Genomic DNA, 26,616 nt, shown 5'->3' on the forward strand with positions numbered 1-26,616 from the left:
GTATGAGCAAGCCGATTCAGTGATTTGCGTGAACAAGTTTTTTACACACAGAGGCGAAGCTGCGCTTCGTAAACACAATCGAAAACAAAAAAAAGGAGCTTTAAACAGGCAAAACAAAGTGAAAACAGGCGAAGTTGCACTTCGCATACACAAGCAAAAGCATGACCGAAAACGCTACTGGGAAAAACTGAATGAGTAAAACTTTGAGTCTACAAAATATCTCAAATGACGCACGCCAATTATGAGTCTACATAATTGCTAAGTGACGCAAGCAAATTATGACGCATTAGCAGTCAATTTGAAAATAAAATAACCAAATAACATGCCTCAATTTATAGAGCGGACGCATTTTAACTAGTATACGACAAAATTCATTTAAAACCTCCGACCCCGCCCAGGTTCGAACCTTCTTATTTTGGTGCGGGTCTCCTTTCCTACCTCTACGCAACAGATCCATGATACCGTGAAGCTAAAGTGCTATTTGTAACAAAATAGTCTGTGTAAATATCCTTAGCATTGGCTGTACTTGATATATGGCAAAATGGAAACTTTCAAAATGAAGACATTTCGTCGCAACAATATTTGCGTCGGAACAATATTTGCGTCGCAACAATATTTGCGATTAGGTTGGAAAAAGAGTTCATATTAAAACACAAGCTTTGCCTGTGTAAATACTCGTTTTTTCAAACAGGACCGAACACTAGCCGCAAACAGAGCAGCAACACATGCTATTAAATTGCCTATGCCTTAATAGGCCTAAACGTGACTAAATTGAAATATACCAAAACTGTCATCAATTGATCTGTTGTTTGCGACTTCGGTTAGAAAAGAAAACACTTCGTAATAATTGACTACGCTTCGCATATGCAATGAGCAAAAAAAATCCGATTTACAGCCTTTTCTTTTTTGCTTGTCGATAGAGCTTAAGTAGGACAGTGTGTGTTAATAGAGCTGCAGTTCGACCTCTCGCTTCAGGTCAACAAAACAATTGATTAAATTTAGCGTCAGACGCGGAAAAAAAACACCGAAATGCAAAAAAGCTTGACTGAAAAAAAGCTAATCTAGACATTCAAGCCGAATACAACTTTAAAAAAAAAATTGAGAAAAAACAAACAAAGCGGAGCTTCTCGTCATTTGTGATACAAAAAATAGCACGAACAACTAGCCCACAGAAATTAGACGAAAGCATAAAAAAATTAGATAAATCAAAATATTCCTATGTTAGTCTCAGTTTGACTTCAATTAAATTCATTTTGACAAAAAATGCCAAGTAAGGCGGCTAAATGTTGATGCATCGAAACAAAATCAGTCCGCTAAAAAAAAACACTGACAAATCTTGCGCCGAAAGGAGTTAATTTCAATGAAACATTCAAAAAAAACTCTCCTTCGAAGCACACACAAGAAAATTTTTCGTTCATGAAACGACGCTTAGCTAGGCACTTAGAGCGAAACTAAAAAGTCAGATTCTTTTAATCCAAAAAAGCACAAAAAAAACGAAATTATATTAAACCTGAGCTGGTAAATATACAGCCACCATTTAAAAAGTTTCGATAAAACAGGATTTCAACATGTTTAAAATATACTTAAATAGGCAAACGTATGAGCAAGCCGATTCAGTGATTTGCGTGAACAAGTTTTTTACACACAGAGGCGAAGCTGCGCTTCGCAAACACAATCGAAAACGAAAAAAAGGAGCTTTAAACAGGCAAAACAAAGTGAACACAGGCGAAGTTGCACTTCGCATACACAAGCAAAAGCATGACCGAAAACGCTACTGGGAAAAACTGAATGAGTAAAACTTTGAGTCTACAAAATATCTCAAATGACGCACGCCAATTATGAGTCTACATAATTGCTAAGTGACGCAAGCAAATTATGACGCATTAGCAGTCAATTTGAAAATAAATTAACCAAATAACATGCCTCAATTTATAGAGCGGACGCATTTTAACTAGTATACGACAAAATTCATTTAAAACATCCGACCCCGCCCAGGTTCGAACCTTCTTATTTTGGTGCGGGTCTCCTTCCCTACCTCTACGCAACAGATCCATGATACCTTGAAGCTAAAGTGCTATTTGTAACAAAATAGTCTGTGTAAATATCCTTAGCATTGGCTGTACTTAATAGATGGCAAAATTAAAACTTTCTAAATGAACACATTTCGTCGCAACAATATTTGCGTCGGAACAATATTTGCGTCGCAACAATATTTGCGATTAGGTTAGAAAAAGAGTTCATTTTAAAACACAAGCTTTGCCTGTGTAAAAATCCGTTTTTTCAAACAGGACCGAACACTAGCCGCAAATAGAGCAGCAACACATGCTATTAAATTGCCCATGCCTTAATAGGCCTAAACGTGATTAAATTGAAATATACCAAAACTGTTATCAATTGATCTGTTGTTTGCGACTTCGGTTAGAAAAGAAAACACTTCGTAATAATTGACTACGCTTCGCATATGCAATGAGCAAAAAAAAATCCGATTTACAGCCTTTTCTTTTTTTGCTTGTCGATAGAGCTTAAGTAGGACAGTGTGTGTTAATAGAGCTGCAGTTCGACCTCTCGCTTCAGGTCAACAAAATAATTGTTTAAATTTAGCGTCAGCGTCAAAATCGGGGCATCGTTTAATTTCTTGACGCGAAAAAATACCGAAATGCAAAAAAGCTTGACTGAAAAAAGCTTGACTGAAAAAAAGCTACTCTAGACAGAATCTGAAATTTTCAGAATTAATATTAAAATAGCCATACAGTTGGAAAAGAGTCAAAGTCAAAATATCAACTTTTCCTGAAAAAACATCACGAGTTATATAAGAGTCTTCACTACATTCACAGACTCTTCAACAAAGCATCAAACAGTTGCAAAAGTTTAATGAGATCAAGTAAATAGAAACGATGACTAGTTTTCCAGAGATTTTTCAACGTAAGACCTTCGATGAAAAAAATCTGCGTTGAACTTAAAATCTTGAAGAAATCTTACTAAAACCAACTGTCGAGGTAGTTCACGTTTTGCCGCGCCATTTCTGCTTTTTAATTGAGGAGCGTGTTTTTCCTTCGCTTTAGCAAATGAATTTGAATTAATTTATAAAAACATCAAGTACATCAAGTGCAAAGATCAAAGTAGGCTGATCAAATTATAAGACTTTCACCTGGAACAGGAAAAAGTACATCATCACGCTCTATATAAGACATGAATGTGCTCACTACGTTCATTGACACAAATTATTTGGGTAATTAAGATTTTTAAAGAAAATATTTCAACAACTATTTGCTGCGTCCGATGAAAACAGAACCTGTCGCTGAAAACTAAATTCTATCACCAAAGCACAATCAAAAAATGGATTAAGTATCAAATTAGTTTTGTCATATAGGGTCCATCCAACTCGTAACCCAGTTTTCTGTAGTAATTTCGTGTTCCCACGCCAGAAATGACTGCCAATTTATACGACCCATGTTCCTCTTTAGCTATTCTAGCGGCTTCTGTCATCAGCAACATTCCAAATCCTTGATGTTGGAACTTGTTTGGATCTCTAGCATTGACTGGAACCACTGATCCATAAACATGCAACTCTCTTACAATCGAAACTCCACCTCCGGTCAATTCTGGCCTGAAAGTGCCATCTTCAGAGCACTTTCGCAATCTCAACAACCCAATCAGAATATCTTGTTCTGGATCTTCGTAGGACAAAAACGTTTCCCAGCCCCCATTTGCAAAGTAGTCACGTCTTATCAATTCCACTTGATTCGGCAGAATCTTGTGATGTATTTCTTGGATTCCGACTTCTCTGGTTCTTACATCACGACATTCGGTGCCAAGTTCCTTCATTCGAGCAAGACACAACTCTCTCAAATTTCCCTTTTCGACTCCTGAAGACACAAGAGGCATCGGTATATCCCGCTGCACCCTGTATACTCTCGTCCACGGCGGAATCAAAGCTAAAATTGCAGCTACAAAATCAACAAGTTCGCTTGGCGAATAATTTTTGTAAACCCCACTTTTCCATAACTCATATATTCCAGTTCCACGGATTACCAAAGTTGGATATATTTTCAGTCCATCTGGTCGAAAAGCAGGATTTTCAAACAGTTCTTTAAATTGCGCGAGGTCTCTCTCAAAAGGTACGTTGGGCAAGTTTGGCATCATGTGCGAAATGACCTTGAACCCGCAATCCTTCGACTGATGAAAAGATTCGCTCACTGCTTTGACTGTATGACCTCTATTTGTATCACGCGCTACGTCCTCGTAAACCGATTGGACCCCAATTTCGAGTCTCGTACATCCATAAGTCAACATTTTGCTCAGATGAGGCTTCAGACAATAATCTGGCCTGGTTTCAATTGTGATTCCAATGCACTTCGTGTTCGATCGTTCAGAATAGAAAACAGCTTCGTCAACAGATGAGCTTGAATAACCTGAAAGCGCGTCGTGCAAATTTCTGATAAAGTAGTCTCTGTAATCATCTGCCAGTGACATGAAGGTGCCGCCCATTATAATGAATTCAACTTTGTCCACACTATGACCCAAGGATCGCAGCTGATCTACCCTGTTACGTGTCTGTAAGTATGGATCGTATCTGGCTCTTATGGCTCGCATGGATGTGGGCTCGTACCCTGTATACGACTGGGTTGAGTACTCGAAGTCTGAGTCCGGTCCACCTGGACAATAGACGCATATGTTGCCCGTCATGTGTATATGAGGACATCTGTGAGGTTTGCACATTACAGCCACTACAGCAATACCACTCGCAGTTCTAAACGAAAGGAAAAAAATAATAAATGATTGAAAACTATTGAACCTTTCGTATATCATAACACTATAAGATTGACTTTAGGCTTTGAATTTCGTGAAATATAAAGCAAAATGTCAACCCAGAATTCAAAAATGGAGAAAAATTATATATCGTTGTTGAAAAACATGTATTTCGAAAATCCTGAGTACACAAGTCATTTGAAAAGCGTCAGCCAAAAGAAAAAAAATTGATTTAACTCTAGACCTTATCGACTAACTTGCCTCACAGGTTTCGCTTTCAACTTTGGAAGCAGCGTTTTCTTGTGTTGCTGAGGAACAGCAGCAATAATATCAACTAGTTTCGGTTGTCGTTGCGTGCAATACTTGCGAGACACTGCCATTTTCACTTTGTTCAAGTCTACATTTTGTCCCTTGCGTTCCGCCTCGATCAGATGCTGAACAATTTCAGTGATCGCACGCATCAGTAGCTCCGACTCAGTTTGCCGAGGAGAAGCAGAACCATCTTCAGCTATTTCACTGTTGAAAGTTTCTCTATTTCCTGATACAACATCCAACATTTCTGAAAAACGGAGCCATTTATCGATTGCTGCTGCATAAAATAGCCCATAACAACAGTCAAGAATTAATTGAAATTGAAGATAGCTACTGAGCGCGGGCGATTTCAGGAATCGAGTCCTGTTCATAACTGAAAGTTTCCAACCACTTAAAGTTCTAAGTAGCGACAACCTGGATCCGATTTCCCTAAAATAGCTGGCCGTAAGAAAACCTATAAGAATAGAAAATGGAAGAAAACCTATAAAAATTGTTAAGTTAGTTGCATTAGTTGCATGTTGGACATTTGTGCATTCTTTAAATTCGTTCAAATATATTTGAGCGTGAATGATCACATATCGTCTTCTCCTTGTTTGAGTAGGTTGTGGAAGAATCCGTCTGGCTTCTGCTTCAACTCCTCGGGTGACCCAAACTCCACTATTTGACCTGCATCCAGTACCTGAATAAAACCGCGTTATTTTACATTAATTGATCCTATCAGCTTTGTAACCTATCATCTATATATTCGTAAACAAAGATCGTTTCATGTTTCAAAAATTTCTCTTCAACGATCTTTTCTCTTCGGCAATCTATACTTTAGATCAACGGAAAAATTGACGGTGACGGCCACGAATCAGATCCCTTTGACGCTCAAGATTTCCACATTTGTAAATTTTTTGCCCGCTGAACCTAAAAAGTTTCTTAACGTACAAAAGACGTCAACAAAATGACAAATGGAGGCACAATTTTTTTTCAAATCATAACCTACCAAAAAACCACGATTTTGATTTGTGGAACTATTAGGGAAAATAGGGCTTTTTGGTAATTTTTAAGCTGTCGTGAAGCAGAGGTAGTGACTTATTCGAGTGTCTTGAATTATATTTTGAGTAGTTTGAATTCTAGATACGATTATTCTAGTTGAGTCGAGAATGGTGTTGAGTCGGTGAGCAATGGTCAGCACAGTTGCATCTGCGAACACTTCACGTAGAGTCCTCTGGATCAACTCGTCCGTTCTACACATATTCAAATAAATCACGACAACAGATTTCCCAACATATAATTTAGACTGAACCATATTCATCTGTAAAAACTCTTATTATTTTTGACAAGACTAAGCGCCTAGAATTCAAATTTATGTATCCAATTAAGATAAATCAAAAATTTCTTTCATCTAGGGCCTAAAGACACATCAATTATTTCCATTACTTATGACAGGCAGAATACGTACGAAAAATCAACATTTGCAGTTGCCTCATCCACCAGCAATACTTTTGTCTCGCTAATCAGCGCTCTGGCAAGACATAGCAACTGCCTCTGTCCCACGCTGAAGTTGGAACCTCCCTCCGCTACCATAGTGTCCAGGCCGTGCGGCAACCTCTCCAGGGGTTCCAACATCTCAACTCTTTCCAAAGCATCTCGGATCACTTCTTCCGGGTAGTTCTTGAACGGGTCTAGGTTCTCTCGCACAGTTCTTGAGAACAGAACAGGGTCTTGTGGTATGATGGATATGGCTTTTCGAAGTGTGGACATAGGTATCTTAGCACAGTCTACTCCATCGATGAGGATCTGTCCTTCAGAGAGCTCGAAAAGTCTAGTCAGCACCACAATCAAAGAGCTCTTTCCCGCACCCGTGCGGCCGCATATTCCGATCTAAGCATATCGGATTTATTTTAAAATTGGGCTGAATGAATAAATTTGATGACAATAAAAACTTACGAGTAGTTATTTCATGCCAGTAACCCTAATTAAGGTTCGACGTAAAATCTTCGAGTACCAAAGAAAACTCATAAAACAGACGAACGTTATCACAGTGATCACTGTTTTTCCAATCAGTTCTTAAAGGTTCAATTAGACTATTAAATTTGTTCTTTTGGAGTCCTCTCTCAAAGGACTTTCTCACTTCATCCTTCCATCGTAAGCTCGTTTTAGTTTTTTATACTGCTTCTTATAATTATTATAATTGGTACCTTTTCACCGTGCTCAATCATAGCCGTGAGATCCCTCAGTGCGTATTTGGAGCTGCCATCTTCTGCGTCGTATTTGAGGGAAGCATGGCGCAGCTCTATCTTTCCACTAGTCGGCCACCTGGGATCAGGCTGTATGACGTCATCACTGTCGCCCTCTATCGGCAGATCATAGTAGTCTCTGATGCGCTCAACTGACGTCATCTATAACACAAGCAGACAGTCAAGAAAAAAACTGACGAAGGCAGGGGGTCGAACCCATTAATTCCTGATGGCGTAAAAAAGATCAGAATAAAAGGAGTACTTACAAGTATATCCACTTCGCATGACTGTCTCAACATATACTGACAAATGACTAACAGCGCAAACACATAGTACACCATGAATCCCAATCCAGAGGGTCCGAAGTTATTGATTTGGTACACACAGAACGACACCCCCAGCACTATGGTCGAGCTCTGGAACACTGCCATGACCATGTCTATGACTGTTCCGAACCAGCGACTGGCAGCCACGAAGAGAAACCAGAAGCCGGTGTGGGTGTCAATGAATTGCACCATTTCTCTGCGCATGAAGTCTTCTTGACAGTAGGCGTGAATGGATCCCAAATTTGACAGACTCACTGAGATGTGTGTAAATACTGGACTGCGAGCTAAAAAAAACATTTCCAGAATTGATATAAAACCTAGCACCGTTATATATCCCCTTCCCTTCAACTAATGGTAACACAAGATTTTCAAGGACAAAACGTTTAACACACATTACAGAGCTCGAGTCAGATTGGTTGAAAAAACTATCAAGGAATGGTATCAAATGTATTTTTTGGGCAGAAATGACTAAATCTGAAACAGAGTACACAAGTTAAACCTCGGAAAAAGGATTAAATTTAAATCTAAAGTTATGTCTCCTGACCGACAGCCTCTTTTCGCTTCATGGCCCTGGATCCGGGCAGGAATATCATTCTGACAACTAGGATGCAGATGAGGAGAGGGATGCTGAGACAGAGCACATACGCATTCACAATTGAGATGGCGATGAAGTAGCCCAGGAACATGTAGGCCAACTAACACACAATAAGCACATGCAACAGACGATAAGTTTTAATGCATGGTTGAAAACAACAATTTTGCTTTGATCGTCGAAGGAGATAAGGATCTTGGATTCCCGCGTGATTTCGGTTTTTAACAAAATTGAGCAATACAAATGAACGCCACATTGATTCGAGTGATAAATCTTATTGAAGCCTTTTTACCGTGATTCGATCGAATACAATAAAGATTTCCACAAAATTCTCTCTTAGTCGAAAAAAGCTGTTTGAAATATTCGATTTAACGAAAATGTAATGGAATGCCGTAATTTTCTCCAAGGGTTCGATGTACTCTATGCATGCACAAAAAAATCACATCATGTGGCGAAATGTGTAGCTCGACTTACTCTGGAGAAATCGAAGAAGCATCTGTTCAAGTCAATATCCACAATACCCACATCCTTCGAGAACTTGTTCAGGATCTGACCTAAATCAAACATCCTATAATTCAGATATTTTATCTTCATTGTCATTTATCAACGACGGCTACTAGGATTGATAATTCTACCCGATGGATGGTCATCGAAGAATTTCGTGACCACTCTCAACATGCGCGTGAACATGAAGTCATGAATCCTCTGACTGGCTCGGGCCAGAATAACACAGAAGGTAGCTGAGGAAACCACATTGAGAAACACAAACACGGCTATGAAAACAATGTAGATGCGCATGTATTCCGCGTCATGCTCCAAAGGATCCACTTCGCATACCGTTTCGTTTTTAGAAGACCTCCCACTTGACCTGACTAAAGTTGAGTCGCCAGTCAACGTCTCAGTACTTTCACGTCTCAAATTATTGCTGGACCTACAAGTGCAATTATGTATTAAAAACCATACACGAGTAAATACAATCCAGTTTTTAATCTACCTATTTTAAATTTTCGTCAATGAAATTTTGCTAAGGATCGCGCTCATTTTTAAATTTTCTCATTGAGTCTTGCTCAAGTGCCTGTTTTCTTCTCTTTGGAAGAAACTTTTGCCAATTGATCTGCTTCAGATCATCTTGGATACACTCAGTCTGAAATCGGCTACTTTATTTCCCTATTCCTACCAGGAGGTGAGGAATCGGTCGGCTGTGATTTGACATGCGATCGCACTCATGCCCAGCAGAATAATCAGCAGAGTGCCCACCACTGGACCGGATACCCGGAACAAGTGCACATAGAGCGAAATTTTGATACGTCCCACCTAAAACAACACTAAATAATGATCTTTTTGAAAAACAATACATTGCTTCTGACTCAATTGGCTTACTTATTTTTCTAACTTAACTACTCATAAACATTACCACGCATGAAAATTGGTCTAAGCCCCAGCAACAGACCGTTCTCTAAACGCATCAACCTCAGTCTGCCACGCCATTTTACCAAAATATTATATATTATACGGTTCTTCAGTTGTTCTACCTGTTCGGTCTCCACTCCCTTTTCTTTGTCTTTGGTGTCTTTGGTGTCCTTTTCCTCCTCTTCCCCCTCCGCATCAGTGGACAGTCTGTTCTCATGTTTTCTCCTGTCATGTTTGGGCCTCGGGTTCCCATCCAGAGTATGGTGGGACATAATATCCAGCAGCATTTGCTCATCCTCCTTCTAAATCAAACAACACCACTCGGTCACACATAACGTAAAGGCGAAGCTGCGCTTCGCAAACACTAACGAGAACATGAAAAAAATCAGCTCTACTAAGTGCAATAAGAAAAAGTATAAAGCTTTTTTCCAGTATCCCCCAACCTTTCAAAAAATCATTTTCTAGGTAGGTTTTACGTGTTATTACGGCTAAATGAGTGATGTAACGATGTGAAGTATGAAGAACAAATCTGTTCACAGTTGTCAGTTTTGTTAACCATGCCAAATTTCATTGCATTATGACAACGTCAAACGACGCCTACTGAATCACAAATACCAGCCACCAAGAAAGCAGAGAACAGATGCAATGAAATTTCCAAGGCTACAGATCGTTAGTATAGCAACAGTGCCACCAAATAAGTGAATACTTTCAATGAACACGTTTACTTGCGAGTTAGGTTAAACAAAGAAGGTTCGTACTTATACACTGATCGCACTAATACACTGATTGGTACTAATAAGCTGATCGCGAGTGTAAAGAAGGTTCACAAGATATAAAACAGCCAATCAAAGATTGGAAAAGAGTAATTACGCAAGTAAACATAAAAAAAAACACTTACTTTGTTGCAAAAATCTCATCTTTCGAATTTCAAAGAAAAATATAGATAGCGCTTTTTTGATAGCATTAACTCAACTTGAGAAAACTGGATCAATAGGTAAAACGTTTATTCCGCTGGAAATCTAAAAATTAAATTCCGCTTTCGAAACACGAAATCGTTCACGTTTTTTGCGCCATTTCCACGTTCGTATTTGGAGATTGCTTTTTACGTCACTTTCAGCAGATGAACTCAAAAAGTGCATATATACCTAAGTGCACTCATAAATGCATCAATATGTACGAATGCACATCTGTAGTTATTAGAGACTTTTATGCACATTTTAAGATTTTTCCTGAAAAAAAAATCAGCAAAACCTATATAAGAGTATTCACTACGTTCATTACTCTTAATTAAAAAATGAAAACTGTTGTTGAGGTTCAATATTAAAGCAAGTTCAATCTCTCGCAGATTTCTACGAAAAGTTGTTAACGGGAAAAAAGTGTAGTTCTCGATTACAATCCACATGCTCTCGCAAGTGCAAATAGCCTAACTGGAGCATTTGCCTTAACAAAAGGCATTCTCACAGCTTTTGATCCCTTTTATTGCATAAAGATTGACGTACTTCGCTGATCTCCAGAGACAGCAAATGCTTCTGACTGAGAATTAACGGTAACAAGTATATACACTTACGGAGTCTTCCATGATTGCGCGAGATCCATCCGAGAAGAACATCGGCAAAGATCCGACTTCGAGGATGCCCATGGATCCCTTTGTATTCTTGCGAGTTAGCGAATTCTGTCTTTGCTTGCGAATATTATTATGCGAAGACTTTTTGCTTCCATTAGGAAGAATGTCGTTTCTGATTCCATCCACATCTATAGTCGGCATCCACAGAGGAGCACCACTGCTATGAGAGGACTGCCGGTCTTGTACTGTCACCTGTGTGCTCCTACGCCTCCTTCTCTAAACCCAAAGCAAAAATTTCATAATTAAATAAGCACATTTATTCACGAGGAAAATACCAACATACGAGCTTTTCGGTTCATTACGGAGAACCACAAGTTGTTTCCATGTGTTCCCACTCAAGAGTGATATGTAAAGCCTGAGAATTGCTCGAATTAATTCAATTGCTTGATTTCACATATTTTATGATTTACGGAGACTAGCGCGCACACCCTTGTTAAAACCTACATGCATTTCTGCTAATTTTTCTGGGTTAGGTGAAGTTGCCTCGCAAGTATCAGCACGTTCATCGACACTTAAAAACTGGATCAATAGGCGGACTTTTTACTCCGCTGGGAAACCTGAAAATTTAATCCACTTTCAAAACGAGAAGTCGATCGCGTTTTTCGTGGTTTCTGCACTTATGCTGTTCGATAGTTGTGTTGGCCTCCCTTTTAACAAAGGAAATGAACTGAATTAAAAAAAAAATTATGACTCAAATCGCGAAAAATCTAATTTGAGCGAGAACAATTGTTAAGACTTTTCCTGGAAAAAATCATCACGATCTATATTCACTACGTTCATCGAATCCCAATTAATTGCTACATCTAACTTAAAAACAACAGCCACGTACATATCGACTATTCATAACAGAGAGTGAGTCGTCCGTTCGGACAGAGTTGTCCGCGTAGAAGGTGTAGCTGGCGTCCGAGTCCTGCTCCCAATTGCTTCCATAGTACTCCCCATCACTGACTCTTGCCACATCCATTATAGCCTCCAGAGGCACATCTTCTGGAATCTAATTACAAATAAAACTGTTTTCAGGCATTCTTGTTCTTACACTTAAAGTTAAATTCGTTCAATTCGTTTTCAATCCACACTTTTTTCCACAAAATGACACAGCTAAAACGCTCCAAAGCTCGTCGACAATGATAGGAAATTTTCAGGGCTCAGCAATGATCCATGAAATCACATTGAACTCCACTTTAAAGCAGAAGCGAGTTTAAATGAAAGGTGATGGGGCAGGCACTTCCCTATCAGATATTCTACCCCACAACACCCAAAAAGTCCCCGCTTTGGTACTATTTTACATCTATTTTTGGCCTACTGACTTTAAAGTGTATCTGAAGACGCCCATATATACTAATTTTATAATTGAGTGTCGAGCGCGCGCCGAAAAAAAACGCAATTTTTTGTTCAAGCCCTTCCAAGAAGGACCCAAGAACAGCATTTAAAGCCTGGTTGTTTTACATATTAGTCAATGGTACAGAAAAATTCGCCAAAATTTTGTTGTTCACCTACGACATGCGTCACATTCATTGATGTCGTCAATTGATCATACCTCAGTTTTGGCCTTCTCCATTTCCTCCTCACTCATCATCAACTGGCTCACGTCCAGGCCCTGAGCACTCAATTCTTCCAGCGACCCACAGCCAAGCATATCTCCCTGGATGCAAAATAAGTTTATATAATTCATTTTAAAATTCGCTGAAGACCATCGTTTTCCGTGAATTAATTGAGTCCATAGTTCAGGCTAAGTTTTTTGCGGTCATATGAACCTTCGCATAACTAAATACATGCCTCTATGTTTCACTATTCTATTCAAATTAAATTTTCATTCCCAGGTTTACCCATAGATGCTTAAAGTATATCTAGAATTTGCTTTTATTCATTACAATTTTGATTGAACTCACGTCATGGAGGATAATGACTTTGGTGGCTTGTGAGAGGTACTGCGTCTGATGTGTGGCCAAAATGACTACCTTGGACTTCAAATACTCCTTGATACAGCTAAAATCACCTCTCATAACTATCGTATTTTAGGAACTTCTCAGTTTCGAAGAAGTGACACTGAACACGAGAAGAAAAATTGATGTCAGCGATCATTTTAAAATCTTGGATAAACTTGTGATTCTTATAATTAAGACTTCAATTACATCAAAAAGATTAGATTACTTCTCGAATAGCTCCTTGCTGACGTGGTTATCTACTGCACTTAATGGATCATCTAACAGCACAATGTCTGCGTCTCTGTAGGCAGCTCTTGCTAGACCAACTCGGGCCTTCTGGCCTCCACTCAATCCAGCTCCCCTCTCTCCGACCACAGTTTGATCACCATCTGGCATGATCTCAAAGTCCTAAGAACAACAAAAAAAGTAAGCCCTGCTACATTTGCACTTTGATCTCTCACCTCAGAAGGAAAAAATTGACCAAATCCAGTTCAGGCTGTAAAAAGATTGTAGGCTGTTTTAGAGCGGCACGAGGGAACTTAAAACGACTAAATCTTCCTTTTGCCAAAAAGAAAAGCGTCAAAAAACCTTCCAATTGCCAAAAACCGAGCTTCCCTCATGGGAACCAGTCCAATTTAGCTCCCCATTAGATTCTAATTCATTTATTTTTAAACTGAGCAAATCTGCCTTATTCTACATTTCGTATTATGACTGCACATTTTGACTGCACGTTATAGATTTAGATCGGTTTTTAAGATTATTCTAGAAAAATGAACTGACCCTAGTAAGACAACATGCAGCCACCACTTGCTGATACTCTTCGTCATACATGGGGTACGGCTTCCCAAAGAGAATGTTGTCTCTCAGAGTACCCCCTAAGATCCAGGCCTCCTGGGCAGCATACGCGATGGCCCCCTTCACAACTCTGTCACCCTCCACAACTACCATCTCGTCCAGGATACAATCCAACACCGACGACTGATAACCAAGAAAGCAATAGCGTAATTTTTCAAACAAATTGTATACAAAATGTATACAAATGAATAAAAAATTAAAACAAAGACAGCCGGCTGCTGAGAAAGTAGCACATAATGTACCGAATCAAACAATTTGAGGAAAGATATTCAAAAATAAAGAAAAAACATATATATCAGCATGCACAATATGTTCCTATCAGTTTACTCAGAGCAATGGAAACTAAGCTGACAGAAAAAGAGAGCGCAAGCTAAGCTGACAATTTTCGCGATGTTACAAAAAACAGTATTTTTTCGTGGGTAAGCTGATTAAAGTTTGTCTAAGGGGGCCTAGTGTGGTTGACTATGGTCATTCAAAAATTGGTATCAGAGACTTATCGATCTCAAAAATACTACCGGATATTTTAAAGAAAAAAATCTGTAAATAAGCCGACAACCAATAAGCTGAAGCGCAGTCAAAAAATTTTGTCATAAATTATTGGAAAAACTGCATGTACCGCAAAACAAACAGACCAACGATAACCCGAATTCGGAAGGACGAACTTGATCTATCGTCCTTTGTCGTCTCAAGCATAGGTGTTACCTCTACATTAAAAGCTCCTAATGGTCATTGAACTTGATTTAATTATAAAACACGGTTACATTTTGAGTTTAAGCAATGTGAACAAAGTTTTTTTTACGGCAAAAGATCTTCTCAAGGAACAAGTTTTCTATTGCCCGGTTGCAGTAACCTTGTTTATCGCAATTGTAAGCAACAAACAAAAATCAACCAACCTTTCCGCACCCACTTGGTCCAACAATTACTACCAGCTCTCCAGGTTTGGCCACAAAGGATAGATTAGTGAGACTAAAGCCAGTGTTAGTCTGAAACAAAAAAAAATGAATTTAATTCAATCTAAACTTTTAAAATATACCCAAAAACTATTAAAAAGACCCACGCAAATACACAAGAAACGCATTTTAGAGATTTATATATACGACATTTAAAATAAAATTGAACAAGGGTCATTAGCTAGGCTGGTAGCACTGAACTTTTGGCCATAGAATAAAATGAAACTATTTTTCTAAATTTTCAAGTGTTGTTTGGGTAAGGAGAAAATCAGCTAGAAAACTTAAACAATAATTAAACTTTGGTGAAAAGAGCAACCTAGTTAACTCCGATATAATATCAACTTCACACCCTTTCTTTTATTCTTGAATACTTATCAATTTCTGTCCGTAAATCTATTCAACTCAGTTATTTTCTTCATACAAGAAACAGTTTAAAGAATATTTTGAAATCAATGAAATGCATAATCTGGCCTTCGAAAATGTATTCCTGAAATAACCCAAAACCGCGCGAAAAAAGCTGACTCATTTGTCCGTTTCCACTCTTCGAAATTTCGGAAAACCAATTTCGTATTCTAAGAAGCCTAGCTAACATCAGCTGTCGATGTGTCGTGAACTGCGGTGATATTGGTCAGTTTCACATAAGCTAGCAGCGTGTCCAGACCGTCCGCATTGGAGTCCAGAGACATCCCTGAAGACGAGGACTCCGCAGTGGACATGGATTTCACATAGAGGGAGCTGAAGTTGGACCTGGACTTGCTTTTGCTTTGATCTCCGAGGAGAGTCGCATCTGCATCACCCTCTGCTTCTTTTTCTATCTTCTTCTTTACTCGCTCGATGTACACCCTTGGGTTCTCGCTGATGTCCATCAGTTTCTACATACAACAAAATAGAGTTGATACAAGGGCCTCAAATGAGCATGCCGACAAATTGGCGTTAATGAAAATTCGTCACAATTAGAAACTGGACAAAAAGACAACACATAGCTAAATCAATTTATCCAGAATAGTTATTATGATGGCAAATAACTCGCGAAGAATTGTGGTTTCTTGATATGATACAAAGCCTCATCCAATTTTCGCTGGTGGCAAATCGTCACCTCAAGGGCACAGATCAAACTCTTCATTGCTTCATTGATTGCAATTATTGCCTTTACAACCAGCATGGAATCTTACCTGGATTCGATCGAAGGCAATTCGCACTTCTGCCAAATAGGGCAAAGCCAAAGTGAACATCTGAGCGTAGTATCTGACGTCAACCATCAGGGCCAGATAGGCGAAGAGGGTGTCTGGAACTAGGTGGTCATCCTGCACGTAGAGAGTGATGAGAATGGCCGTCATCACTACAAATTGGGGAGCTCCCGCGTTGATTCCGTAATTGATTCCATTCAACACGTGCATTTTGATCAGTTCCTTCACCTCTAGGTTACAAGACAATGTATTCTTCACACATAAGCTTCTTGGGGATAGAATACAACTAAACTATAATTTCAGTGGGAGCAAACTTCCACACCTATCAAAGTGCAAGAAAACTTTCAATTATTGGCAGTGTCATTTTTGAGCTACCCGACTACAACTACGCAAAAAAAGTTTTAATCGCGTCGAAAGACCGAGATCTTATTTTATCACAAATTGCCAGTAAAGGATATCTTCTCTACGATGAGGCTTTACAACTATAAAACGCTACGGTAACTGATATTGTCTGACCCGTGCGGCACACCAATTGATGCAAAACTTTTCGATGACAATTACACAAAACTAGGCATAACTTGACAAAACTCAATGCCATCAAAATCCATAAATTATGGGATAATACAAGGTTAGACTAGACTAAGAGAATGAATGACTGACCTGCGCCTCTGAATTTGCGGATGACAGTGGCAAATGACTCCTCCCACACGTACATCTTGATCACTCTGATTCCGTCTATGATCTCCCTCATCAACTTCACTCTCTCGTCCGCCACTAGAGCACTCTTCACTCTGTACTTGGCAAAGAGACGCGTGAACGACAGCTGGATCGGGATGAGGATCAAGAATAGACAGCATCCAGCCAGCCCCGGCCAGCCTATGATCTAACACAAAGACGACACTCATATGGTGGTCAAATTCGAAAAAGTTTCTGAACTCAGTAACCCCGTTACACGACTTCATTACAATTCAACACCATTCATATTAGAATGATTAGTCCTTGGATGTTTCAAAAACACCTTCGAGATAACTGAACCGCTTCGCCAATCAGGGGCGGATCTAGGATTTCTCGAGGGGGGGGGCGGATTTTCAAAAAATTTTCGTAATTTTTGTCGACCTTTTTTTTTAGGTCGACCAAATTGATTTTTCGAGCTCTCCCAGCGCACTGAAAAACCTGTTTTGGCCAAATTTTCTGGGCCACAGGCAAAATTTTGAAAAAACGGGCCAAAAGGCGTTGAAGGAAAATGTTGACAAAAAAATCGCGTTTTTTCGGCGCGATCTCCCCCCTCAAAATTAGTATATATTAGCGCCTAAGGCGCCTTTAGAAAATTTTTAGGGACGGTCACCAAAATGAATATTTCAAAATAGTACAAAGGGAGGACCCTTTGGGTCGTCAGGGGTTTAATCCCCGAGGAGAGGGGGCGTCCGCATGTCTAAAGTAAAAATTACGTAATATGTAACAGTGCATTAGAATGAATGAAATGATGCTTACGAAGTATGAGCAGACAGCTTTGGTGAGGAAATAAGGTGGTGCCTGGATGAAGAAAGTGAGGAACATGCCGACGAAATCGAACTTGCCCAAGTCAATGGACACCATATTGAGAATCTCCCCACTGCTAGTCTCATTCAACATGTACGACTTCAGACGCAGAACCTGTATGACATAATAGTCAAAATTACTCGAAAGTATGAGTACTTGAAAATAAAGCTCGAAACATTGAAACGGTTTCAAAAAACAGATGCCAACTTCTTAACTTTTGCAATATGATCAAGACCTAAAACAATTCAGCACTGGTTTCAAAAGAGGACCAAATAAATTATGATTAACAGTCACCGCACTGGGGCTAGGTTTTTCAGCAGACAGGTTTTTTTAGCAGATTCAAAATAATTAACTAGTCAGAACGCTAACTTCAAACGCGTCATTAAAAAGTAGCGATCCCTTTATCCGCTACGCTTACATCTGTTTCGAAAGGAACAGTGCTCGTGAATCATTGTTTGACGCAAAACTAGTTTGTTTTGCTTAGAGTTTTGTTGACAAACCGTGAGATAAATGTCATAATTAGGTGGGGGCGTTCAACAGTGCCGAAACTGCAAATGTGTTCAACAGTGCCTAAGAATGAAGATAATTGAGTTCTGTTTGTGAATTGTTGGAAATGTTGCGTAAATACGCACTTTACTTTAACATTGCAAACAATTCAAAAACAGAACTAAATATGTAATATGTCTTAATTAGGTGGGGGCGTTCAACAGTGCCGAAGGACAACAGTGCCGAAAGTGCAAATGTGTTCAACAGAGCCTAAAGATGATGATACTCGAGTTCTGTTATTGAATTGTTGGCAATGTTGCGTAAATACTGTTTTGTTTTGGAGCAAACCGAGCGAAAATTTTGACAATTTTACTAAGTTAATTGTATGTTCAGAAAAATGTATAACGCCGCGCTTGGGAAATTTTTGTTTGCTTAACAAGCCGCATGAATTCAAATGGGCATTTTTGTCTTTTTAGCTTTTCGCCAATTTGAGTCTAATTACTTGTCAGTAATTTGTGATGAGAAACCAGTATTCAAAAAAATTTTCGGCACTGTTGAACAAGATTTTGATTTTCGGCACTGTTGTACTGGCCCAAGGTGAGCTCCAGATTACGCGCCGTTTTATTTCAGTCAATCAATTTCGAGTCACTTTTAGATTATGTCAGAAAGCTATCACTCAAACTCTGCTGAAACTAAAAACCAATATTTCAGTTTTATGCTTAAAACCGGTCTGATAGAGAGTGTTCACAGACTAACTTTTGGTTGTGTAAAAATAGTGACTGTCCGACCACAAATAAGGTTATGTATGTCACAGCTGTATAACTCATGCACTTCAAAAACTTCTAACATTTTTCGATTTAATAGGCTTCTAATAAAACAACGATAATAACTTAGATCGATTCTGTGATAATATACTCCTCATTATAAACAAAAAAAAACGTAGTTCTTTTCGTCCAATTTCACAAAAAGTTATTGTCTAAATTCAGTAATTTTACGACCGTCTAATTTGCTTGTCGTCTAATTTCTTTGTCCCACTTTGAAAGATTTCAAGTTTTTAACGGTGCTAGGTATTTTAGCAGAACGGTTTTTCAGCAAACCGATCTTTTAGCAGCCTCAAACAATTAGCAAGTCAGAACACCAACTTCGAACGCGGTATTGGCAAGTAGCGACCGCGTGCTCCCATGCGCCTATATTCGGCACGAGTGTCATGTGCATGTAAAGTGGGCTATGGAAAATTTTCAACCAATCAGAATCGTAAGACGTTCCAATTAGCTAAATGACTTTTACACAAAATCGTATTCATTATTAACAGAAAATGATTAATTGTGGCACCTTAATAATTAAATGTTATAACTTTTCTTCAATACCCCACTATGATTCCGAAATATTTGAAAATTATTGCGTTTGCTTATTCTGTATTCAGCTAAAATAAACTTAAATGGGCTGGATTTAATTGCGTGCTTTAGGATTTTTGAAAACTCAATTCTGATTGGCTGACTGTAACAGAAAACAGTTTTCCACGTAGAGGCGAAGCAGAGCTTCGCACCAACTGCGATACAACACTAACATTAACGCAGAGGCGAAGCAATAAGACCAATATAAAAATGAAATATTGGCCTTTTAGTTTTAGCAGGGTTTGAGTGATAACTTTCTGAAGGCAGCTAAAAGTGACGCATAATTGATTGACTGAAGTAATAGCTTCGCACCACTTGCATTACAACAAACATGGGAAAAAGTAGCAAAACCGAAAAATTTGAAGTCTCAAAAAAATAACGAGGTTTTTGATTTTGTTATATTGATCAGGATTACAAAACACTTGATTTCACAGTGGAAAACATGATTTCACAGTAAAAAAAAACATGATTTCACAGTTAAAACCATAATTCAAAAAAATGAAAAAGATGGTTTAAAAACTAGATGAACCAAAACTTTCGATAAAAGACCATAGGGGCACACTAAATTTGCTATTTTTGAATCTGTTATACGGATGCGGGATGAAAAGCTTAATTTGAATGATTGGACTTTGCCCAAAATTTTAGTTGTTTCTCTACTAAACCAAATGAGAAAAAAAAGTTTTGTTATATTGGAAAATTTCTCAGGACATAACGTCTTTCTTAGAAAAAAACTAAGGATTACCCGCATCTGCAGGAAAAATTCTCGCAACCGGTTCTTTCGATTGACCTTTTCATCTCAGATTTAATAGTGTACTTTTTACGAAAACTCAAGAAGTTTATAAAATAAAATCAAAGTTTCATAAATCCCAAAAATGGCAAACAAATCAAAACAATTTCGAAAATCATAGCTTTCTGTATAAAAAAAATTGGATGCAGCCACTAACGCAGAAAAGATTCACGCAACCTGCAATTTCAGTTCAAAGATAAACGGTCCAAAGATCAAAATTTTGACTTTTCCGAGGGCCTTCTGATATTTCTGTGGCGAAACAATGAGCGTTGTCACGTATGCAAAAAAAACTTGCCACAACTCGTGCTGTTCCTTGGATAAAACGCACTAAATCAGATCTTGGAGGGTAGTTTCGAAAAAACAATAAGTTTAACAAATGGTAAAAAAAGTCAAAAATTTAACTCTTTTGAGGGCGATAGCTATTTGTGTAGAAAAAAAATTGTGAGTGGCCACTAATGCACGGGATCTTTACACTACCCCTTTCCATCAACGAGCCCACAATCTGATTTAGGTTACTTTTCGAGAAAATTTAGATTCGAGAAAAAATTCAAAAAAGGAACAAAAAAATTTGACCATTTCGATAGACATAACTTTGTGTATAAAAAAATGGGCGAAGCCCCTTGTGCAGGGGAGCTTCTCAAATATGTTCTATAAATTGAAAACAAGATCTCAGATTTGAGAGGGGAGTTTTTGAGAAAACAAAATGGGTCAAATATTGACCCGACACTTTTTCGAAGGCTGTAGACAGAGGGGTAGAGTAACAGCAGACTAGGCAGTATGCAGGCAGGCAGAAGATTAGGCAGTCTTTCCATTGATACCCTTTCCTAAAAATCCGTTGAATACTTTGAGAAAAACTAAATTTAGGCAAAATGTGGTGAAAATTTTTACCAAAGCGTCTCAAAAATTTAAATAAAAAACCCAATTCCAAACATTTTCATAATACCTGTTTTTATCAACAAAAAATTCTAGGAAAATACACCTTGCAAGAAAGGCATATTATAATTTAGAAACGGAACCAAACTTACGCCGAGGAAAAAAGTCGTCAATTTTCGAGCAGTCCCCTCTGAAACTACAACGAACAACACTTGCCACTATCATACTTGCTTAACGCAAAAAAAATTAAGGCAACCAAATTTGAGCAGATGAATGGAAGTCCGGCGAATCAATTTTTACCGGAAAATTTTTGCAGTACATACTGAAAAAAGTCCGGCCGGGATTCAAGTCCCGGACCTTGGGCTGAAAAGGCAATGGCGTTACTGAAAAGGCAATGGCAAGCACTATCGAAAAAACGACAAAAAGCAGCTCTATAAAGTGAATTAAACAAGAAAAGGTAAAAGTAAGCCTCGAACACTAAAAATTTTGCTGCGGCGGAGTCGATCCTACAACCAGGAGATTAAGAGTTGCTGTCCTCGCATCTGCCCCACGCATCCTTGACAAGTTCAGAACACAGATTTAAGAACACAAAGAAAGCAGCTACATTGCTAATAAATTGACAATGCCATGCAGCGAAAGCGGCACCAAATACATAGACATAATTTTGCATGTAATAATTTGGAATATAAAAACTGAAGACATCCACAATAAATTTTCATGTACAAAAAGTGAAAGCATAAAACCAAATTATATATAAAATAAGCATTTAAAAAATTGCGAGATACTGAATTGGAAAAATTTCTGAAACCGAGTTTTTATTTTTGTACTCTTTGAAGCAAACATCTTTGTTCCATTCATTTGGTGAATTAAAAAAGCATCAACTGTGTTAAATTATAACTTACCGAATGTCAGTCAAACCACATGCTATCAAAAAGTCGTAAATGTGACACCAAAAGTGGCACCAATATTTGCAAATTAGGTTGAAAAAAAAGAATAGTCTTGTTATTACACTACGCTCGATAACCCTTTCTCAATTGTAAACATTCGGTACATCCATCATGAGGGACGCCACCGCGCGTAAAAGCGATTTGCCGCTAATTTATACTATTGTTTTTGAATATGGTAAATTTGTTGATAAAGCGTGAGGTAAATGTGTTAATTAGGGAAACTTGACCCAAGACTGAGCTGCTCTTTTTACGTCTGTGACTTAATTATGCGTCAGTTTTAAAAACGTCGGTCTGTCGGAAGACTCATTTTTCACTTTTTTTGCTAAAAGAAAAATTGGTCTGCTAAAAGATCGGCCCCGTTTCTTACGTATCCAAAAAATTATTTTAATTTTCACTTCAAACACCTTATAAGGTAAACGTAATTTGAAGTAAAAACTATTTTTTGAAACTGACGCCCAGCGTTCTTGGACCTTTGATACCTAGTTAACACTTGGATTTCAGATTCCAGACTATTAACAAAAAACAGACTAACTTTGTCGTATATGAGCATATTGAGCACTATACGCAGCCTGTACGACCCTTGGTACATGAGGAAGTAGCTTATAGGATGTATGAACATGTAGGCGAATGAAATGAACACCAGGCCCCCAGTGTATATCCAGACATCTGTGTAGTCCCCGTCACTGTTCGGATCAGTCTGAAGGTAACTGATCTTGCTCAGAATCTCTCGCAAGAAGAACGCACTCACTGCAGATAGACATGACTAAACACATAACCATCCACAGATAGATTATGTTCATCCAGGTCAAAAAGTACAAAATTATTTGGCTAGTTCATTTTATCAACGAATTGCCTGAATTTAACATGTATCAAAGCTAATGTTTAGACAGTAGTCCATTCAGATGCAATTCAGAAGTTTTTTATGTTCAACAGAATGAAATCAGATCGATTCCATTCACTGCTCCGAGGTCCGAATAATTTCACAGAAATAAAGAGTACTTTAGATTAGTTAGAGAACAATGGACAGAAAATGGACGAGAGATGCAACCTCAAGGAAGAGCAACACACAAGCTGCCGTTAAAATGTATTTTGAGAAGGCCCAAGAGCTGCTCTTCACGCCATTCTTCTTTCTGCCAAATTTGCTGTAATATCTGACAACAACAGCATTTCATTTCAGAAAATCATATCAAAAAGGAACCTCAGCACGCTAGATACCGGCATTTAGTTGACACGAGGACCTACAAATGCGCAATTTGAGAGCTTGGGTTCCGATGTCACATCTGGTTAGCTTCAACAAAAATCACTCTAGATTTTTTCTGTTAATGAGGAAATTAAAAGCAACCAGACGTTTCTTTCCATTTGCAAATAGTCGATTTATCAAAATTTGTTTATCTTAAGTTGATCAAAACTTCAGATATCTATCCGGGTAAGATTTCTTCGCATGATTTGAATATATCAGATTATAACTTTCTAACCATGCATGAAAGCATGTGGCAAAAAAAATGTTTTCGAAATGGGATGGGTTTGCTTAGTGTACATTTAACGGCCCAGAACTCACTCACCTTAGGAACCTTGGGTACAGGACATCGACCAATTCTACCTTGGGCGTCCTGTAGTAGTCATCAAAAGGAATGTCATCCTTTTTGAACGCACGGTACAGGAACTTACTTAGGTACCTAAAACACATATATCCTACGTTTTTTTTCCATAAATTTTTTTTTTCACTCAGGTCACTATCGAAATTTAGATCCCCAACTGTTTCATTTTTCCTTTAAAGTAATCTGATAATTTTGAAATTTTTAGAGCACTTGGAAAATCATTCTTTAAGTTTAAGAAGAAACTTTCTTTTTTTGCTTCGGTCTCTATCGAAAATCTACCAAACTGAATCACCAGCTATTTAAACATATCTGATAAATTGGGAAAATTTGCGTGAAGGCCTGCCAGCCGAGTTTTCGGGAAAACCTCCGTTGGTTTTCGATATAAGGTCATAACACAATAGCGAAGCTCAGCTACGCACCAATTGCGATACAACAAATACAGGGCTACAACAGCATGACGCTGAATAATAGGCAGAAGGGAACTTCAAACGCTGTAAACCTTGAAACAAGCCTAGAAAATCGAAAAAATATATATCTTTAAACTCATTGAAGATTTTTTTAACGAAATACAAATAATAGTGATTTTGAGCAACTAAAAAATTGGCTCTAGTGTGTTTTCAATTTTATTTCCAAAAAAAATCGGAAAAAGTAAGGGAAGAAAATATTTGGTAAATAAGCCGACAGAATTGAAGCCGGCGGCCAATAAGCTGAAAACCAACGGAAATATTTCGGCAAAATGAATTTGATATGAAAACATGTACTTTCCACATAGTATCCACGAGTGCCATACGTGTACTTAAAGAAAGGTGGTATGCACAATTCGGAAACTAGACCGAGATCATGATCGACAACAAAAAAGCGAAAACACCATCATCCAAAAAATAATAACATCGAAATTCCATCCTAATACATGCAACTGGATCTATTAAAATGTAAGAAGATAGTTTGAAAAAACATGCCTGCCAATCGAATGCAAAATTAGCATAGGAAAAAACCTACCAGTAACAAAGCCGAAAATAACTATGCAAAATACCTTAAAGCCGAAAAAAATTGAAGCTTACGAAAAGTTTCAAGTTCCCCTCTCGTCAAAACACACTCACGCACATAAAATAATTTTCGCTCAAAAACGGCTAAATATGAAATCACTAAGCCAGTATGAAATAGACGGAAAGTCTTACGTCGAAAGAAAATTTTAATCAAATCGAGTTGGTAAAATTATAACCAACATAAAAAGCTTAATTCGAAAATGACCGATATTTGAAATACTAACAAGCTCAAAAAGATGCTCAATAATTGCACAAGAGAGTACTAGGAATTGCAACCGAGGACAAAGAGGTGAATTAATCTAGTAATGAGTCCTGTGAACAAAACACAAAAATTTGCTGCATTTTAACTGGGAAAACTTGATTTTTTTTTAAATATCGTTCGAATAAAAACCAACGATTTCAATATGATAGATCAATCGATGCTGACGTTTAAACATGGTAGATTACTTTGCGCAGAACGACCAAACGAATACTTAGTTTCTTCTCAATTTCAATGATCGGAACAGGAACAACATGAGTACTCAGCTGTTGTGTAAATGGCGCTAGATATTTATTTAGATCACAATATTTTCTTGAGACCTTAGGTAATCCGAGCAACCTGAGGACCCCACTATGTTAACTGAGCGTCAACATCACTAATCTTTGAACTACCACAAAATTATTGCATCAAAAAAGCCTAAATTAAAAGATTGCTTGCGAAGTTTCCCTGCTTTACGCTGAATTAGCTGAAAAGGAAATTATCATTGGTATAACCGGCCGTATTTCCTTCCTATCCATCCTGTGTGGTCGGAACAATTAAATAACTCGAACAGAACTCTTAAATTCACTGCGTTCAAGTATTAGCCGGAGAAAAACAAAAAGCTGGTAAGTTTGTAATAATTAGGGCAGCTAAACTATCCACTTACAGGTGATAGTACTTGTCAAGGCAACACGCAGTGTCGTAGGGATTATCGGCACTCATTCTGGAGCCAGGCGATCTGTAGTTTCCATTGGCATTTAGACCCAAAAGCGACAAAGCAATGAAAACTTAACGTGTCACTTCACCCAGGTGCATTGTCAATCTGAAAGTCATTATGGACTGGCCTCTCTGCCTATCATTCATTTAAACATTCATTTAAGCTTCAATTAAACATTCATTTTTTGTTTCATTTTAATAAGTACTCCGTACAAAATAATAAAACGACGTGAAAAAAATGATGGAGAATATAGACGAAAAGCAGAGCATGTTCCTACTGAGACAACGCAAAAGTCTTTAAAAGCGAGAACAAAATCGCGATATCTCAAAAATAGACAATTAAATTGAAATCTCACTCTTTCACAGCTCAACAGGCTCACTTTACTCTCATCAACAGCAACCAACACTCACCGGAAACTGCAAAGAAGTCCTTCAAAACAACCACTGCTAGAAATATCAAGGTCTCATTAAACTTTATTTCCATTTACGTAATAGTGATATTTAGTTTTTCAAACGGAAGTGTCTGAACAACATCAGGATCAAGCAAGTCTAACTCTCTGATTTTCCATCCAAATTCCGAGTTCAATTGATCCAACCGCGCGATGTCGTTTTTGCTCAATGTGTTTTTCAGAACAATATCGTAGTTGTTAAATCTTAACCACTTTAGTGAAGGGTGCGAGGACAAAAAATCTTGATTCCGATTTACCCAATCAAACAGACATTCTTTGATACCATCATGAAGATAATCAGACGAAGTTGGTTCTCCTGCATCATCGACTATGAAATTCACCAACATTATCTGTAGCTCCTGCTGTTTTTCTAGCAACTTCACTTGA

General features: G+C 38.2%; 4 protein-coding genes across 5 annotated transcripts in view; all 4 read right to left on the minus strand.

The window, feature by feature from the left end:
- Nucleotides 1-26,616, minus strand: part of LOC134844191 (uncharacterized) — a 170,817-nt gene that overhangs the window by 25,443 nt on the left and 118,758 nt on the right. The gene's annotated exons all lie outside the window — the stretch shown is intronic.
- LOC134843869 (elongator complex protein 3-like) lies at nucleotides 3,294-5,325 on the minus strand. 2 transcript variants are annotated; one of them, XM_063860181.1, is made up of 2 exons: nucleotides 5,011-5,325; nucleotides 3,294-4,750 (listed from the first exon to the last, which is right to left on the minus strand). In XM_063860181.1, the coding sequence occupies exons 1-2, from the start codon at nucleotides 5,304-5,306 to the stop codon at nucleotides 3,349-3,351; spliced, it is 1,698 nt and encodes a 565-aa protein (XP_063716251.1). In that variant the 5' UTR covers nucleotides 5,307-5,325; the 3' UTR covers nucleotides 3,294-3,348. The 2 variants fall into 2 exon arrangements, with proteins under 2 accessions (XP_063716251.1, XP_063716252.1); XM_063860182.1 differs by having other exon boundaries at nucleotides 5,007-5,104.
- On the minus strand, nucleotides 5,497-15,728 carry LOC134844331 (ATP-binding cassette sub-family C member 4-like). The gene is made up of 18 exons (XM_063860966.1): nucleotides 15,559-15,728; nucleotides 14,912-15,001; nucleotides 13,944-14,141; nucleotides 13,390-13,571; nucleotides 13,128-13,224; nucleotides 12,776-12,880; nucleotides 12,068-12,232; nucleotides 11,182-11,454; nucleotides 9,737-9,916; nucleotides 9,382-9,518; nucleotides 8,840-9,135; nucleotides 8,679-8,758; nucleotides 8,157-8,307; nucleotides 7,553-7,896; nucleotides 7,248-7,448; nucleotides 6,509-6,930; nucleotides 6,188-6,293; nucleotides 5,497-5,740 (listed from the first exon to the last, which is right to left on the minus strand). Exons 1-18 carry the CDS (start codon nucleotides 15,682-15,684, stop codon nucleotides 5,633-5,635), a joined length of 3,261 nt encoding a protein of 1,086 aa, XP_063717036.1. The 5' UTR covers nucleotides 15,685-15,728; the 3' UTR covers nucleotides 5,497-5,632.
- On the minus strand, nucleotides 15,706-25,882 carry LOC134844905 (ATP-binding cassette sub-family C member 4-like; the record flags this gene model as incomplete). Its single annotated transcript, XM_063861732.1, has 7 exons — nucleotides 25,731-25,882; nucleotides 23,744-23,857; nucleotides 22,714-22,944; nucleotides 17,647-17,808; nucleotides 16,816-17,038; nucleotides 16,141-16,385; nucleotides 15,706-15,840 (listed from the first exon to the last, which is right to left on the minus strand). Coding segments are annotated over exons 3-7 (852 nt in total), but the record flags the coding sequence as incomplete, so codon positions are not given.

The sequence above is a fragment of the Symsagittifera roscoffensis genome, chromosome 4 (genome assembly GCF_963678635.1).
Source record: "Symsagittifera roscoffensis chromosome 4, txSymRosc1.1, whole genome shotgun sequence".
Lineage (NCBI taxonomy): Eukaryota > Metazoa > Xenacoelomorpha > Acoela > Convolutidae > Symsagittifera > Symsagittifera roscoffensis.

Bases quoted from the DNA above. Each gene is read 5' to 3' on its own strand.
- LOC134844331 (XM_063860966.1), bottom strand. From the start codon at position 15,684: ATGTCCACTGCGGAGTCCTCGTCTTCAGGGATGTCTCTGGACTCCAAT. The intron at 12,881-13,127 runs GTGAGTTCAATC...TTTTGCATCCAG, and splicing joins AAGTCATTATCCTCCATGAC to GGAGATATGCTTGGCTGTGG. The intron at 5,741-6,187 runs GTATCTAGAATT...GGTTTTATTCAG, and splicing joins TCGACTCAACTAGAATAATC to GTACTGGATGCAGGTCAAAT.
- LOC134843869 (XM_063860181.1), bottom strand. From the start codon at position 5,306: ATGTTGGATGTTGTATCAGGAAATAGAGAAACTTTCAACAGTGAAATA. The intron at 4,751-5,010 runs GCAAGTTAGTCG...CCTTTCGTTTAG, and splicing joins TTGAAAGCGAAACCTGTGAG to AACTGCGAGTGGTATTGCTG.